Source organism: Lonchura striata, chromosome 2 (genome assembly GCF_050655825.1).
Source record: "Lonchura striata isolate lonStrDom1 chromosome 2, ASM5065582v1, whole genome shotgun sequence".
Lineage (NCBI taxonomy): Eukaryota > Metazoa > Chordata > Aves > Passeriformes > Estrildidae > Lonchura > Lonchura striata.
The window spans coordinates 109318146-109333955 of record NC_140704.1 but is presented as its reverse complement, the minus strand read 5'-3'; the positions used below and the strand labels follow the sequence as shown (position 1 = coordinate 109333955).

Here is a 15810-nt window from a genome sequence, read left to right as displayed (position 1 = left end):
CAATAAACTTTGCAGCTTGTAGGTTCTGTTAGAAGAATGGTTTTAGTGCTATGCTAGTTATTACTGAAACTCAAACAGTACTAGCTCCTTGACCTACAGTGGCACTGCATAGACATGCCAGGATCTGCACTTTGAGTCGTACTGGTTGTTGAGACAGGTAACATTCAATGAGGCTGAGATAAAAATATTGGCTATCACAAGAACAAATGTATAAAATTCCCTGAAAAATCAGACAGAAGTGAACAGTAGCTGCTAATCCCAGAGAAAACAAGAGGGAGGATATGTGCTTGCCTTACAGTGTGACAGCGACTCCCAGCTGAGAGTTTAAGTTGGACTTGCTCTCACAAGAATCCCAAGTCCACCTGTCTGTCCACCACAGGGGTTTGTTTTAAGCCTAAGCAGAATTGTTCTAACCCATTCCTGCCAAGGACCTGTGAACCGGTCTAGAAAATGTCTCTATTTTAACAACAATAATGCACAATGAACTCACAATGCTGTATGGAAGTACAATTTACAGAGGATAAAAAGAACCTCAGGAATGTTTTATTCCCATTCTTCTCCCCTCAATGTGAAGGCTATTCTGCTTTTGTCCCCCTCCCACCTTCTCCCCCCCCACCTCAAATAAGCAGATGCAATCAAGGTGAAATTTATTTTGAACCAATTCTGCAAAACAGTTCAACAATGCCATACTTTATAAAAATACTTAGTTACATAATTAAACTTATTACTATTTATATAAAAAGTGTGAATGTGAATTTTAAACTCTGTTAGGGTAAGAACCACATCAAGGTTTTCAGGTGAAACAAATAAATTTTCATAAACATACAAACTCTTTTGGAGAAGTTTTATAATACACAACCATTTACAATGAACACGTTCATTAAGTTTAGTGTTTTATTCCTTTACTATACAAGTGTTATTACAATGAACTGTTCCATTCAGTAATTAAAAACCTAACCAATGCCAGTGTCATTTTTGGCATTTTTTGTTATGACTGTATTAATACATAAACTCATATGATTGTGTTATTAATTTTAAAATATTTAGAAAAATTAAAATGTCATAATATTTTTTTTGGGTTTTTTGAGTATTTTGTGTATGCATTTTTTGTTTTGTTTTTATTTTTCTTACAGAAAGCCCTTTTAAAATTTGATAACCACAGATGTACAGTTGATGAGCAATGATGAGGGAAAATGAAAAATGATGGCACTGCTCCTACACATATCTGTTTGGTAGTTAGATTCAATGTAGTGTAAACCCATGAATGTTAAGTTTAGTACCAGAACTCTATTACCAGCTTTTCTGAATTCATTTGTTGGATAGCTTCACAATGATAATATGAATTCCAAGCCAGTAACTAAGTAAGAGTGTTTCAAAATTAAAGTATATAAGCTTGATCAGAAATTCAAGAACCTCATGCAACTTGTTGAGTAAAAGACTTGATGTTATTGCTTGATATGTCAGTAGCCAAAGAAAATAAATCCAGATGTAGTGTCAGCTGGGCTGAATGCCAGCACTTTTCATGACTTGGACAATATTAAATATATTTTATCCCTTTACTTTTTAAACTTTCACATTTTATTTCACTTATTTTTAGTTAAATAATTCTGTAGGAAGGGCAAAAGTGGGAAGAGCAACTGTGTGTGTGTCTTAATAGCCAAGAAAAGCAAAAGTGCAATCAAATCCCTGAATTAGTGACAGATAGCACTTGTGGCACCCACCCTCGTTAACGCTTACAAGCCACATACAACAGTACCAAACCTGTCTCTGAAAAAGGACTAAAAGGTGGCCATTTACCAGCTTCAGTCTTGCTTTCCTGGTGAACTTTGTACCTTTGTTCAGGTAGTCTTCCCATATAAAAGCTCGCTGTTCCACTGGAGCTTAAAAGATTAAAGGCTTCCCCCCTGTGATTGTATTACATAGCTTCAAGTTCAAATATCATCATACTTTATCAACACAATTTTACAAAATATTACCTCATTTTCTAGTTACCTTCATTATTCTTAATTAGCTATGCAGAAAGAAAAAAGAAAAAATCTTTCATGCTACTTTCCAGTTATATTAACACAGTGCATATGCTCTCTAATCTCACTATTGAGGTCTACCATTTAGATCAAGTTTCTCATTCATTGTTCCAATTTCTCTTTTTACCTGCCTACCCTAATTAAGTCCATGAATGTGGAAGCTTAAAGATTGAGACTATAAATCAAATACAGTTGTACCACCTTTTGTTTTGATGGGGATGGGGGGCACACACATGTAGTTTTAAACACAGGAGTTTTACTGAACTGGAATAGAATTGCTTGGTCCCACAAAGTTCTGCTTCAAAAAGGCCTTACCCCAAGATCACTAATTCCAGATCCCTCATTAGTAGAATGATTAGCAAATACTAGGAGAATAAAGGATTTGAAACATTGGTTTTTCTGCTATTGTTCACACCAACACTCATTTTTTCTGCCCTGTATTTTCAGTAAGCTTCCTTTGGACCCTGAAAATAAGTTGGGAAAGAGGAAAAAATAAAAATATGTCATTGGTAAATCAGAGTATAACACTTTAAAAGTGGTTTTGTGCAACTGCATTATGAAATTCCAGTTTGCCATTAAGAGCATGCAAAGTAGCGAAGATTTTCTTTCCTGTGATTCCTTAGAGACTTCAGGAATTCTTTGCAAGTCTTTTACATTTGGCAGATTTGTGCATATTATATAGACTGTTGGCTTATAAATTGTCTCCAGGCTGGTACTGTGGTTCTGTAGCAGTAAAGTAGTCCTCCAAGAAAGACTGTATATATTCAAATGTTGGTCTCTCATCAGGGTCCTTCTTCCAACACAGTTTCATTAACTCATGGAGAGATTCTGGGCAGCCTTGTGGACAAGGCATCCTATAGCCACGTTCCACTTGTTCCAGAACTTCTCGGTTCACCATTCCTAAAAGGAAAGCATATTAGCTCTGAATGATATTATGCAAAGAACAGTTTCCCAAAGTTTTTCGAGAACTTTTGCAGCTGCAACACATCTGGTTCTATCACAGAACCCTTAATAAATGCACTTTATAGTCAATGAATTTATTACATTTTGCATTAAATACACTTTCTGAAAAATATTTCAGTACATTGGTAATTCCTCAACACTTGGTCCTTTTCCTTTTCCCACTGTATTGGACCTGTGCTTTCAGAGAGGAAACTAGCTTCTCCCTGCTTTAAGTTCCACTCAAGGACCACTTAATTTGAAATCAGGCCAAGAATTAGGCTTTATATATCCCTTAGAACTGCCTTACACATTCCAGATCCAGCAAAATGTTTCGTTTCAAAAACTGGTTTAGCAGGTTCAGTGTAGTGATTCCCTGTATAGTCTGGGAATATGTAAAAAGTAGAAAAATCAGGAACAGACAGATAGAAAACCGTCAGTCACATTTAGAACTGCTATTATCTTAAAACATTTTAAAATATGCAATATTTAATCTGAAAATAAACCAAAGTATCTTTGTGAACAAAGGAACCAGTGAGGTGTGACTAAGTTTTTGTTTCTGCTTGTCAACTGTGGGCTCTGAATGAAGGGAGAAAGTACAAAAGGTAACTTCAGAGGCAGAGAATACAACAAAGAAAAGTCTATTAAATCTCCCTGTTACCTGGATATGGCACTCTCCCCTTAGTTACCAGCTCCGTCAGTAAAATTCCAAATGACCACACATCCGACTTGATTGTAAACCGACCATACAACGCTGCTTCTGGAGCGGTCCATTTAATTGGAAATTTAGCTCCTACAAACATTGCAAGGACAGATTCTCAATTTCCCCTTACTAATCCATAGTTTGCTTACACTTCAAAATATTTTGAAAAGAATAATGCACTAAAAATACTTTTATACTTTGCTTTATTGATAAAATTCAAGGTGGTATAGGTATTTTAATATTTCTCAAACTAGGACAGCAACTACTGGCTACAATATCTGGAAGCACTAAAGACATTTGAGAGTATATGTTTCAAAAAGTGAGACTGATGAACAATTACTCTGGAATCTCATCTCTCTTCAAACTGTAGCATGTTTTATCCCCCAAAAAGAATTAAACATGCTTTTTGAAAACACAAACTGCCACATAAGTTTGAACAAAGGATTGTGCTTAGGCGAGGGGCTCACCTAAACAGAGCTGTGAAAGCACATTTCCATGCATGATCTTTATCCATGAACACAGAATACACAGCCATGTTCTAAATGTAATAGTTCTAAGCAATTGAAAGCCAACTAGTCTTATTAAATAAATTAACTGGCCTTACCTTGTCTTGCAGTGTACTCATTGTCCTCTATTAACCTTGCTAAACCAAAATCTGCTATTTTACACACAAGATTGTCTCCTACAAGAATGTTAGCTGCCCGGAGGTCCCTGTGGATGTAGTTCATTCTTTCAATGTAAGCCATGCCATCCGCAATCTCAAAAAGAAAAGTGTTATAAAAGGTTATTTTTCATGACTATATACATTTCTCCCAAGCATTAAGCTGCATACACTTATTTCAGCTCCATTCCCATTGTACAAGTGTAGGAATTACAGCATAGCAACCAAGAGCTTGGCACTGATTAGTGTGTCTGGCTGTGCAGTATCTGCTAATTGCAAACCAGACTGTTTCCTTTCTGACAAATTACAAACCCACAACAGAAGGTGTAACACAGAGCAGCATACAACAGCCAGAGCATTTGATATTTATGTTTAGTTGATATGTGACACCTCTTCTCTAAGCACAAAACACAGTTTTTTTGGTACCTGAGCAGCCATGTCGACCAGCTGTGGAAGTTTTAAGTATTTCCCTTCCCCTTCTTTAAGGAAGTCTAGCAAGCTGCCTGTAAAACATAACACATTTTGGGGACAAAAAGAGAGGAAATAGCATAAACATTAACTTGACCTGAAAACACAAAGGAGATCTTTTTCTTAGACATTATGATTGACACATTTATCTCATGAAATCTGTATTTGAAAATCCATAATTTACTAGAATATGTGACCCAGTGATCATGCCCATAGTTACCTTTGCACTGGCAACTAATTAGTGCAATTCTAGCCAAGTGGTTTGGAATGCACTTCAATAATGCAAATAACTAAATGCTAATAAAACAGACTGTTTTATTATTTATTACTATTTATTGTTGCTGTTTCTGGCAATACACTGGAAATTTTCCAGTGTTGTTGGTATCAGTGCTCCTCCTAGCTGGACTTTCTTCCACTGTGAGATTTGTAATTACAGAACAAAAAAACCTCTATACCTTTACTTACATTTTTATCCCAGACTCAATCATGTACTATAGAAATTATTTTGATATTTTTGCTTTTATTTTGTTGCTTTTTCTTTCTTACAGGGAAAACTATCTTCCATTCTTTATGAGATCTTATTTCCTCCCATTTATATAATGCAATCATACCCAGAACATTACATGAGCAGTATCTGAAATCAGTTCCAAGGACCTGTGCTTCTGTTAAGACTCCAACCTTTACTTGTGCAGTAAAGCTTTGTGTCTACATAACACTTTCCCTACAGGTAGCATTATGTCACATGAGGTAAGAATATGACCTCTTTCCTAAGAAACTGGTGAAGATTTGTAACTAATCATTCTTGTCCAAATTACAGTAAAAAAATTGCAAATGTGGCCATGGTGGAGAAAGAAATCACTTGACTGTAAATCCTGAAGTGGATTCATAGCAGTTCACAGCAGTAACTCTATGAGTTAGATTTCTCCAACATATCTTTAGTAACTTGCTGTATTTCTGCACAATGAAAGTAAAAATGTGGCAGGCCAGACCCATACTGCAGCTGCTGCTTGCTGTGTGTATTTGCACAGACTTTTTCTGACCTTGTTTCATGAGATCAAAGAACTGAAGAGGAGCAAAGATTTCACACTGATTTCTAGTAACCTGTCTGCACTGCAAAAAACAGTTGGATACTTTGCAATTTGTACCTGCTTATTTTCCTTGTAAAATGGGAAATGAAAAAAACATTATTCTACTAGCTTAGAACAAAGGAGTTCTATGGGTTTTTTGCAAAATATGAGAAGTCAGACGAAAGCTATAAAAAGAAACTTCCAACTGCATTTTGAATCCATAATTTAGACAAATTACAATTCTTTACTTCTGCTTTTACAAGTTCTGCTAGTGAACTTTGTTTTTCTTTAGACAGTTATAAATATTATTTCCTTACTGCATTACTAAAGCTGATTTCTGAACAATGAAAACTGATTTTGCATGGCTGTCTAGTGTTATTAGGAACAAAAATACAGAAGGAAGTTCTTACATTTTCTGTTCCTTTTTACCTTTTTAATCTTATACTTTAAAAATCTCATTCAAACAGGAAAAAAGTAAACCCATGCATTTGTAGCATAGTACTGAACACAACTAGCCAATCCCTTGCTTCTGTATCTTATGAGGATAGTGAAATTTCTCCATGAGTTGAACAGAAGTCTGCATTTTATAAAAAATTGAATAATTGACTTAGAAATCTGCTGCTTCTTAACAGTCATATGCTTATGATGTTTATGTCTACATTCTGCCTAAATCGCTAAATCTCTCTTTCAGCAGCAGGGGGAGGGGGAAATGACATACAGCAAAAGAAGAAGGATCAAAGACTGAAAACAAGGGGATAAAGGAGGGAGTCTGCGGAAAAAAAACACTCAACCTCTTTAAAATTTACTATTACACTGCTGGGAAAGAAACAACAAAAGACCCAAGCTCAACATGTTTCATTGTTAGCATGACCTGTCTACAGGCAGACATACTCTCATAATAATACTCCCAGCTATACTGTTCAATTTAAATGTGATAAAGGAGAAAAATAAATAAATATAAAAATAAGGAGAAAAACCCCCCAGTCTTGTACTTGGAAGATTAGCAAGGGTGACACAGATGTGCAAAAAAATCATGCCTCTGCCCATAATCTAAATCAGAACTGTTCCAAGTAGGTCAAGCGTCACTCATTTTAATTTAATCAAAATTAACACTTATACTCCAGTTAGCTTATATGTATCATTAATTAAACATTTGATTTGTTGCTGAGGTCTTAAATAACCTTTGAAATGTAGTATTTCTAACTATTCTGTTCCACACCTTTTGTCATGAATTCAGTGACGATGTAGATTGGTTCCTCAGAAACGACTGCATACAGTGGAACAAGCTTGTCATGTCGTAGCTTCTTCATGATCTGAGCCTCCTGTAGGAAAGCCTCTGGCATCATTGTACCAGGTTTTAGTGTCTTGATTGCTACTTTTGTGGTTCCATTCCATGTTCCTAGAAAAACAGATCAGGTTTTATTCCCCATTGTAATACTTAAGAGATTTTCTGCTGAAACTTTTTGCTTGTTTTCTTAGCTAACAGAATAAACTAGAACTATACTGAATATTAATTTTACCATTACATGCATGATCATGTATTTTTTCCCCCTTCATTTCTCTATGATACTGTATTTTCAGAACCCGACAGCGACTTACTTAAAATATCAAGAAAACACTTACAGGAACAACCAAAATGTGTCACATTAAGCTCTTACCCATCCATACTTCACCAAAACATCCTTGGCCCAACTTAACTTCCAGCCTCAAAGATTCTCTAGGAATTTCCCAAGCATCTTTTGCTAGTCCCTGTGTTTGTGGTTTCACAGTGGGACACACAGTTGTTAGTTTATGACACAGCCCATCGGCATGTTCTGGAAAACAGAAAAAGTAGTTAACAGCTTCACAGTTAAGCAAGGGTAAGACTATAACAAAAGTAATGACTTAATGTTGATAAAAAATAACTAGTCCATTTACTTTTTGTTGAAATCAGAAAGAAATTTTATAGTTGTGGATTTTAAGAATAAGCTGTGGATGCAGTCCTCCTCCCTCACAGTAAGCACAGGGTAACACTGGGACACTGGAACTTGGGCTTACCTCTGTAGTGTTTCACCAATTTCTGTAGAGATTCAAATTGTGCTCTGGTTGTGATATAGTATCCACCATTGTCAAGTTTCCTGATTTTGTAGTGTTTTACATTATCACCTCTGACCTCATCCCAGTCACGTATAGAAAGGGAATAAGCACCTAGGAAAAAAGTCACATCTGGTTCTTCACCAAAATATAAAAAGGTATTTAACCTATCTCCCCAGGTGTCATTGTACATGTTGTGCACATTCATGTGTATCATGGGACAGGCATAAAAATGTTCACCTTGGTGCTGGGGAGAGCAGGGAATGGGAGAGAGAAGAGATACAAAGACACATACATACCTTTAGTGGTTTCACTCTCTCTTACTAAGAAAATACCACGCTGGTTCCCAGGATTTAAAAGTAGCCTTTCTGCATCCTTCCTGCCCATCTTACCAAAATACCACCTAGAAAATTTAAAAGGAAATGTGTAAATGAAAGCTTCCTGTGCTTTGGTACTCAAATAAACAAAAGATTTCTAAATCTCAAGCACTGACTCCACTAATATTCCAAAATATTTGCTGGGCTACAAGTATCCCAAAGCAGATACAGATCAATGAAAGCAATGATATCCATATAAACAAAATATTAAGATGGCCTATTTCTATATGACTCTATTTTCTGTTACTTACAAAATACATGTAAAGAGGCCTGTATCTGCAAATACTATGGTTTTCTGCTGGTTTAACAACGGACATCAACTGTTAACAGTGAAAGGATGACCCTCCTCAGGCTAGGTTTTCAGGCCAAGATGAATCAGATAACACACTTTAGGAGCACATTCAAAACTTTAGCAACTCCCTTCTTTGAAAAGTTTTTGCTTTATGTTAGAAAACAATATTTAATGCAAAGTAACTATGCATAAATATCATTGGATGACAGGTTAATTCTGGTTGGAAGGACCCTTGGAGTTCTCTGGTCCAGCCTCCTGATGCAGGCAGGGTCAGCAGTGATATCACACCTAGTTGTTCAGGATGTAGCCCTCTTCAGGCTTAGAAACTCTGAAGGACTGACCACCAACCTGGGCAGGCTGTACCCCCACCTGGCTGTCCTCAGGACAAAAATGTTTCTTATGTTCAGCTGGAAACTCTCCTGTTTCAATTTCTGTTGCCTCCCATCGTTCTCTACCTCAGTAGAGACATTTGAGACATTTTTCTATTCATCATTTAGGACCCTACCCTACGGTAAGGTCATTAACTTCTCCGTAAGTAACATTCCAAATTGCTGAATTATTCTGATACCAAAAAGAACACAGATGTTTTAGATTAGCATTTTTTCTTGCCTTCAGCTCTTTCACATACTCCCACAGCGTGCCCATCCTGATGAACAGCCTGTCCTGAGCCAGTGATAATTTTAAGGTCCATCTTCATATGAATCCCCAGACTTTGGAATAAGATTTATTTCTAACTACATCTTATTTTTATTAAATGCCTCAGAAATTACAAAGTGATGTAAAGTGTAAATTTCTAACATTTTGTCTGTCACTATCTTATTGTCAAGCTAATTTGGCTTTGTGAGTGATGGGAAAAGTAGTACTGGAAATTGCTGCAAAACAATGGCTTTGTGGGTGAAATATTTTCTGGGGAAAAAATGTAGATAAAGAGGGAGCACTTTGTTGGCCATGAACAGAATGGCCTGTGCAATCACATGGGAATTTGAAACTTATTTTTACATTTTGTTGTATTTGCAAGTTTGAGTGTTGAAGGAGATGTGCTAAGTTAGAAATGAATATGAGAGTATACACACTGGAGACAATTTGGATGTAAGCTAAAATCTTACAGAAGCAAACTTTAATCCTAGTTCATAACTACACATGAAAATGCCTCTTCCCCAGACTACAACAATTTACAAACTATATTGTTAAGTGTTGTTTTATTTCACTACCTATAAAATAATAGTAGGGTTGAATTGCTTTCTTTCTTAGAGACAATTAAATACTTATATTATAGAGTCATTAAAAAAAGCACACAAACAATATGGATCCTGTCAAAAGCAATTTCTGCTATAAATGCCTCCAGGCTTAGAAAAGGCCACAGACAAAATCTTGGCAACTTGGGGCTCTGTATGGCATTTGCACTTGTATCTCTAATTGCAGTCGCTACACAAAATCTACAAACTCTATCAAAGCACAGGGCTAACAAACTCTAAAGTAAATGAACTGCATTCCAAATGCTGTGTGGATATTCCATAAAATTAGCATTGGTTATTTAAAATAAACAGTTTTTAGAAAGTTCCTCATTCATCACCCTCTACTCTCACCTCTAGTCATCACATAAACCTATGACAAATCCCACCACTTTGTCCTGGCCAGTGTTTGGGAACCATGCTTTTTTTTAAAGGGCTATAATTTCCATTTTACCACCACTGCAGTTATAATGGCTTAAGCTTTTATTGCATGGTTTAAAAAAAAAGAAATCTTTGACGTTTTATCCCAAAAAATAAACAAAATTGATAATTTTAAAACCAGATCAAACTCAAGGGTCTAAAAGAACAGAGCATCTTTGATGCAATCATTTTTTAATAGCTCAGAGCCAATTGAGAGCAGCAGTAGCAGCAATATGCTAAAGCCTCAGCCTGAGATTCAGGGAACATTTTGGAAATCAGGCACTTTTCCCAGACGTGCAGTAGCTAACAGAAGTGCACAGATCACATATCAGTGAACTGCTGATTGGCAGTATCATGCCTGTATACTAAAACAAGAGCTGTGCAATTTTATATTTCTAGTACAACAAATATAATCCCTTGGAACAAAGATAACCCAAAATTCTACTCCAACCTATGGGTTCCACAGTCATTTTATGTGAATGCCTAAGCTAAATAAATGTAGGAAGTAGTGGTACACAAAGCAGTATAATTTTCCAAATTCATAGCAGTCCTTAGCATATCAAATAATCTTACCACCAAAAAGTTATTACAGATAAATAGATTAACAAGAATTGTACACACAAATGCTCTTTTAGAATGTAAGGTTAGGTAATACCAAGTATATAGCTGATCTTGACTCAGGGTTTGGCAAGCAAAAATAGGGATAAAAACCTAGAGTAGTTGACGGTGTGTGAACTCTTTAGCTAAAACCCATAAATTTTTGCTTTATATGATACACAAGGCATGCCCTTCAATTTTTATCATTACTGAATTCTCCTATTCTTTCTCATTTAGCCTTGCATGTAGCAAGCATGCAGAAAACATCTGCATGTGTGTCCACCTCATGCTTACTAATAATTACACCTTTGACATAAGCCAAGCAGCACTGCTAACCTTTCATTAACAGTATTTTCCTACTTCACCCTTAAATGTTACATATAATGAATTCAAAAAACAGTATCACCACAAGGTAGGAAGTGTGTAAAATTGACAGGATACAGTGTCTTACTCTTCTGCTTGAATGGAGTCTGCAGGAGCTACATAATTGCTTGGGATGTAGCCTGTTTTTCCCGTAGCAATGGATCTTGCTTCCCACCAGTCTCCTTCCCTGCAATGAAACATCATTACCTCTTCCACATATAAACAACACATAATTGTGTACCATGTGTAATGTACTCATGTATGAAAGGCAGGTAAATTTAGGTAACATGTTATTTTAATTATGAGGGCATCTCCTAGTTTGTGCTGTGCCTACGCACATCTTGTGAGCAACACAAATGCCTCTTAGTGGAATTTCATATTTTAAAGATTTGGGGCTTGTTTTTTTGCTGCAAAACCAAAATGCTTTATGGCAGATGTGTAAATAAACTTTTGAGTTGTCTAATCTTCATCTGCCTTCATCTCCAGATCAGAGAGTAACTCCAGGTGCAGAGTCTGGGATGGAGCAGTACCTGTCCCCACCTCTGCTGCCCCTAAAGGGGGTAGCTGTGCCTTGCTGGGGCAGGCAGCGGAAGTCACCCAACCAAGAAGCGCCTTGGGGTTACCGCAGTTGCTACAGTTCTCCATCTGCACCCAAACCCTGATCTCAAGTAAGTATTAGCAGTATTATATATTTTAACCCTATGCTTGTTGAATATTGAATGTATTTTAAAAAATAAATAAAAAATAATCTACCCTTCACTGAAATAGGATACATGGATTTCCAGAAGAACTAAGGATCTAAATATTCCAAACAACCCAGTGAGGTCTGTGAATGAGAACACTTACGTGTTATTTATTATCTGGAACCGTTCACCTTTCTTAAATGAAAGGTCATCTGTAGTTCTAGCTTCATAATCATATAAGGCCACAAATACAGTAACACCACCTTAGGAAAAAGAAAAAAAAATTCCCGTATGATAAAGCAGTAATGTTACAACACTTGATTTAAGGACTTGTCCATGAAACAATAAATCAATTTTGGAAGCAACCAAACACTCTGGGTTGCATCTTATTTTGGAAGACAGATCAATAACCTGATAATTCTTTAGGACAGAGCTATGCCTATAAACAGACATTCTGAAAATATGCTTCCACACTACAAAAGGCCACTAGACACATCACTGGAACTACATTAATAATTACAGCACTTATATACAGAAACCTGCATGACGCATCAGTAAAAAACCCAAACCCATAGCTTCTTTATTAAGCTTGCTTCTTGTTAAGAAATGCAATTCTGGAAGAACCTACATCACCACCATGGTGAACCATCAGCCACTAATTTTCACAGAAGTGAAAGTTCCTGTTGCACTTATCTATAAATACCTGATGCATTCCCAACTTTTTGAGGTTACACATCAAGACGTACCCAAGAAACTGAACCAGAAATTAAAGTATTCTCTTGGAGACAAAGATATTCCTCTGCTTTAGCACTAATGATTTTTTTTTTGATGCCACCAAGTCTCCACACCCGTGAAACAGACCCTTGCTGAGGATGATCCATCAGTGCATTACTCCAGAGAAGAAGGACCAAGACAGGACACATAAGGAACGCCAGCACTCCACCAACCCTAAGGAATCCACTTTCCCATCCCACTGCTGGAATAGCACACATTGCTGAACATGTCCCCAAATAGGGCAGATGTGAGAGAGGTGGATGATAGGAAGGCTTCTACACTTACAAGCAGAAAACATTTTTCTATACTTCAAAGAACTAATCTATAAAACTGCCAAGAGAGAGAAGAGGAAGAGGGAAAAGAGAACAGACTGTTTGAGATGCACAAGCTACTAGCAAAAATAAAGAACCATGTACCATAACCATGAGAAAGTTAAAATAGAAAATCTCAAATAAACAATTCAGAAAGACTTTTTAGGGCCTAGAAATGCTATTTCTCAGTCTAATTAACATTTAGGAAGCCAAATGATCATCCAAACAATAATATATTTTAAAATGTATAATGCTACATCTCTAATATGCACATATACATATCAGGATATACATGAAAGTCCACCAAGAGAAACATGTTGCATCTAATTTAGGTCTTAGAATTAGCATGACTGTGATCAGAAAGAAAGAATACATAATGCAATGGGGACAATCTATATGTAATATTATTTTGCAATTTTCTGACATAAGAGCTCCTAATCACCTAAGTTTGATTTGGAGTCTTCCTGTGGTTAAAAGTCTCTCAGCAGGCTTCAGCTGGAAATGAATTTACAGTTCTGCTAGGAAAAACAGAACAAAATCACCGCAGAAGGGTAGAGTAAATTGAGCTTTTTTTTTTAAGTGTGATTTATGAACTCAAAATGAATTTAATATGTTCCTTAGAAGTTAGTGGCTCCTAATTGAAGTTAAAAATCAAAACGGTTCTATCAATTTTTCTCTTTGTTACTACATTATTTTGATGACACAAACTGACAGGTGGAGCAGGAAAATACTGATGGTACCAACTGTATTCACAGAAACAGAAAGCAAGTCTTATGGAAATAAACTATCCCCAGAAAATTCTTCAGCAGATGAAAACAAACATTATTCTCAAGTCACAATATCACAAAAGTTATTAACTGCATATAAAGAAACTCAAAAAAATTCAGCTAACCAAAAAACCTCTTTTTATTCTTAGTCACAAGTGTTATTTCTTCATAGCAAAGGAAATAATAATAAAATACCTGAAGAGAATGGCATCAGCACAGACTGATTTAAACAAACATACTGTCAAATGATATTTCAAGTCTCTTGCAGCTGTGTTCTTTGTGAACCACTGTGAGGTGATCTAGTTTAGCTGCTCAAACGATCTGTAGTCACAAGACTTCCCTTAAAGATTTTCCTTTTATTAGGTCAGTATGCCATCCTCTAATCTATGACTGGTTTTGGAGAGAAATCTTTACCTTCTTGTTCAGCAAGGGGATTACAGAGCACTAGCATAGCTTCATGGAAGGCAAGAACAGCAGTCCATTTTACTGTTTTGATTTTCAGCAATATTCTGTGAATTCAAAGTATCTGAAGACAGTGTGTAATAGAGGAGCAGTGTGACTAACTCAGATTTCTTCTTCTTTTCTGCTCTAGAGGAATAAAAGATGGCTCAACTTTTCAGCCTTACTACAGGCCATGATGACAACCATATCATACTCCTGTCACTCATCACTGATCAACTGGATAAGTACTACTGACATTTACATCCTGTTTGACAAGCCCATCTATTCACCTCTCTTGTGAAGCAAAGGTTGGCAGAATGTGACCCAGTGTTTTATTGGTCACAAATACAAAAAGCTTACACCAGATGAAGGCTGTCATCTCATTTTCTCACAAAAACACCCAATTTTGATTGATCTGAAAGGCAGTACTGAATGTATCAAATAATTGTTAGTGCAATTTTATTTATGTATGTATGTATTTATGTATGTATGTTTTTTTGTGGATGGGCTGATTTTACAGAACAAGGAGGAATAATTTCATATGCAGTATCATTTTGCCTAATTGCAAAACAATGGGAGCATTCACACGAATCAGCCTGCCTGCTGATAAATGATTTCACACTGATGAGATATCAGACTCTCTTTTAATGAGAAATCTCTCTTGTTGACTCTGGTTCAAGATATTACATGCTGAACAACCAGCAGGAACAGGCAAGAGAACATCCCTTCTGGTCTCTGCAGCAAAGGATTTGTGGTACCCAGTGGGGGAACTACATTCCTGATGTCTGGTTATGCCCAGGAGTGCCTGCATGCACTGCTGGAGAATCCTACATGACCAAAGAACCAGATTCTTGGGTCTTGGGGGAGATGAAATACAATAAACTTTCCTCAGCAGAGCTAATGAAAATAAATAAATGCTGCCCTTATTTAATTTCTGCATATGTTCATCCAAAAGAGGGATTCAGAGCTGACTCATAAATGATACAGGCTAGATGTTCATTTTAATTATTTGGTTTTTAATGTATTCCCAAGAAAAGGACTACGAGGCTATCATTACCCGACAATTCATACTTGGCTTCCTAAATTGCCAAGGTCAGAATGTGTTTTCATGGATCTCAGATTTCTTGTGTTTAAAAGACTTTAAATGCCACTGGAACAATGCAAATATTTCAGCACTGTGTGCCAACATTGGAGGTTTGTGAGAAAACTAGAAATAGACTATTAAGGAATTATTTACTCTGTTGTCTGAAGTGTCTGTACAGAGCTTCTAGAATAAATTAGTCTATCTTTTTAGTGTCTCAAAAAAAAAAAAATCACAGCTTCCTCTCAAAAATATCTATCAACATGATGAAATTAATTACATGGACAAAATCAGTATTTCTGTAATTAAGGTGGGTTTATAACATCAAATGTGCATGTTGCTTTAAAATATTGTATCTTCTATAACTCAGCCAAAAGGTCTTTGTGTGCTGCAAATTCTATCTTTACATTTTTCATTCTGGTTTTCATATGACCACCAAAAATGGGAATTCTACTCTTTCATTCACACATATTGTTCCCATGGTAAAGTACATAGAATATAATGCAACTCCTGTTTAGCTTTATAGATTCATTGAAT

At 36.2% G+C, this 15810-nt stretch overlaps 1 protein-coding gene across 3 annotated transcripts in view; it reads right to left on the bottom strand.

The window, feature by feature from the left end:
* Nucleotides 1-630: 630 nt before the first annotated feature.
* Nucleotides 631-15810, bottom strand: part of YES1 (YES proto-oncogene 1, Src family tyrosine kinase) — a 49624-nt gene continuing 34444 nt past the window's right edge. For all 3 annotated transcript variants that reach the window (XM_085571986.1, XM_021551570.4, XM_085571985.1), the window contains exons 3-12: nt 12063-12162; nt 11305-11403; nt 8235-8338; nt 7900-8049; nt 7521-7676; nt 7082-7261; nt 4754-4830; nt 4271-4424; nt 3625-3756; nt 631-2924 (exon numbers count right to left, since the gene is read on the bottom strand). In XM_085571986.1, the coding sequence (XP_085428112.1) occupies nt 2716-2924; nt 3625-3756; nt 4271-4424; nt 4754-4830; nt 7082-7261; nt 7521-7676; nt 7900-8049; nt 8235-8338; nt 11305-11403; nt 12063-12162 (1361 nt within the window). In that variant the 3' untranslated portion in view covers nt 631-2715. The remainder of the gene's footprint in view (nt 2925-3624; nt 3757-4270; nt 4425-4753; nt 4831-7081; nt 7262-7520; nt 7677-7899; nt 8050-8234; nt 8339-11304; nt 11404-12062; nt 12163-15810) is intronic.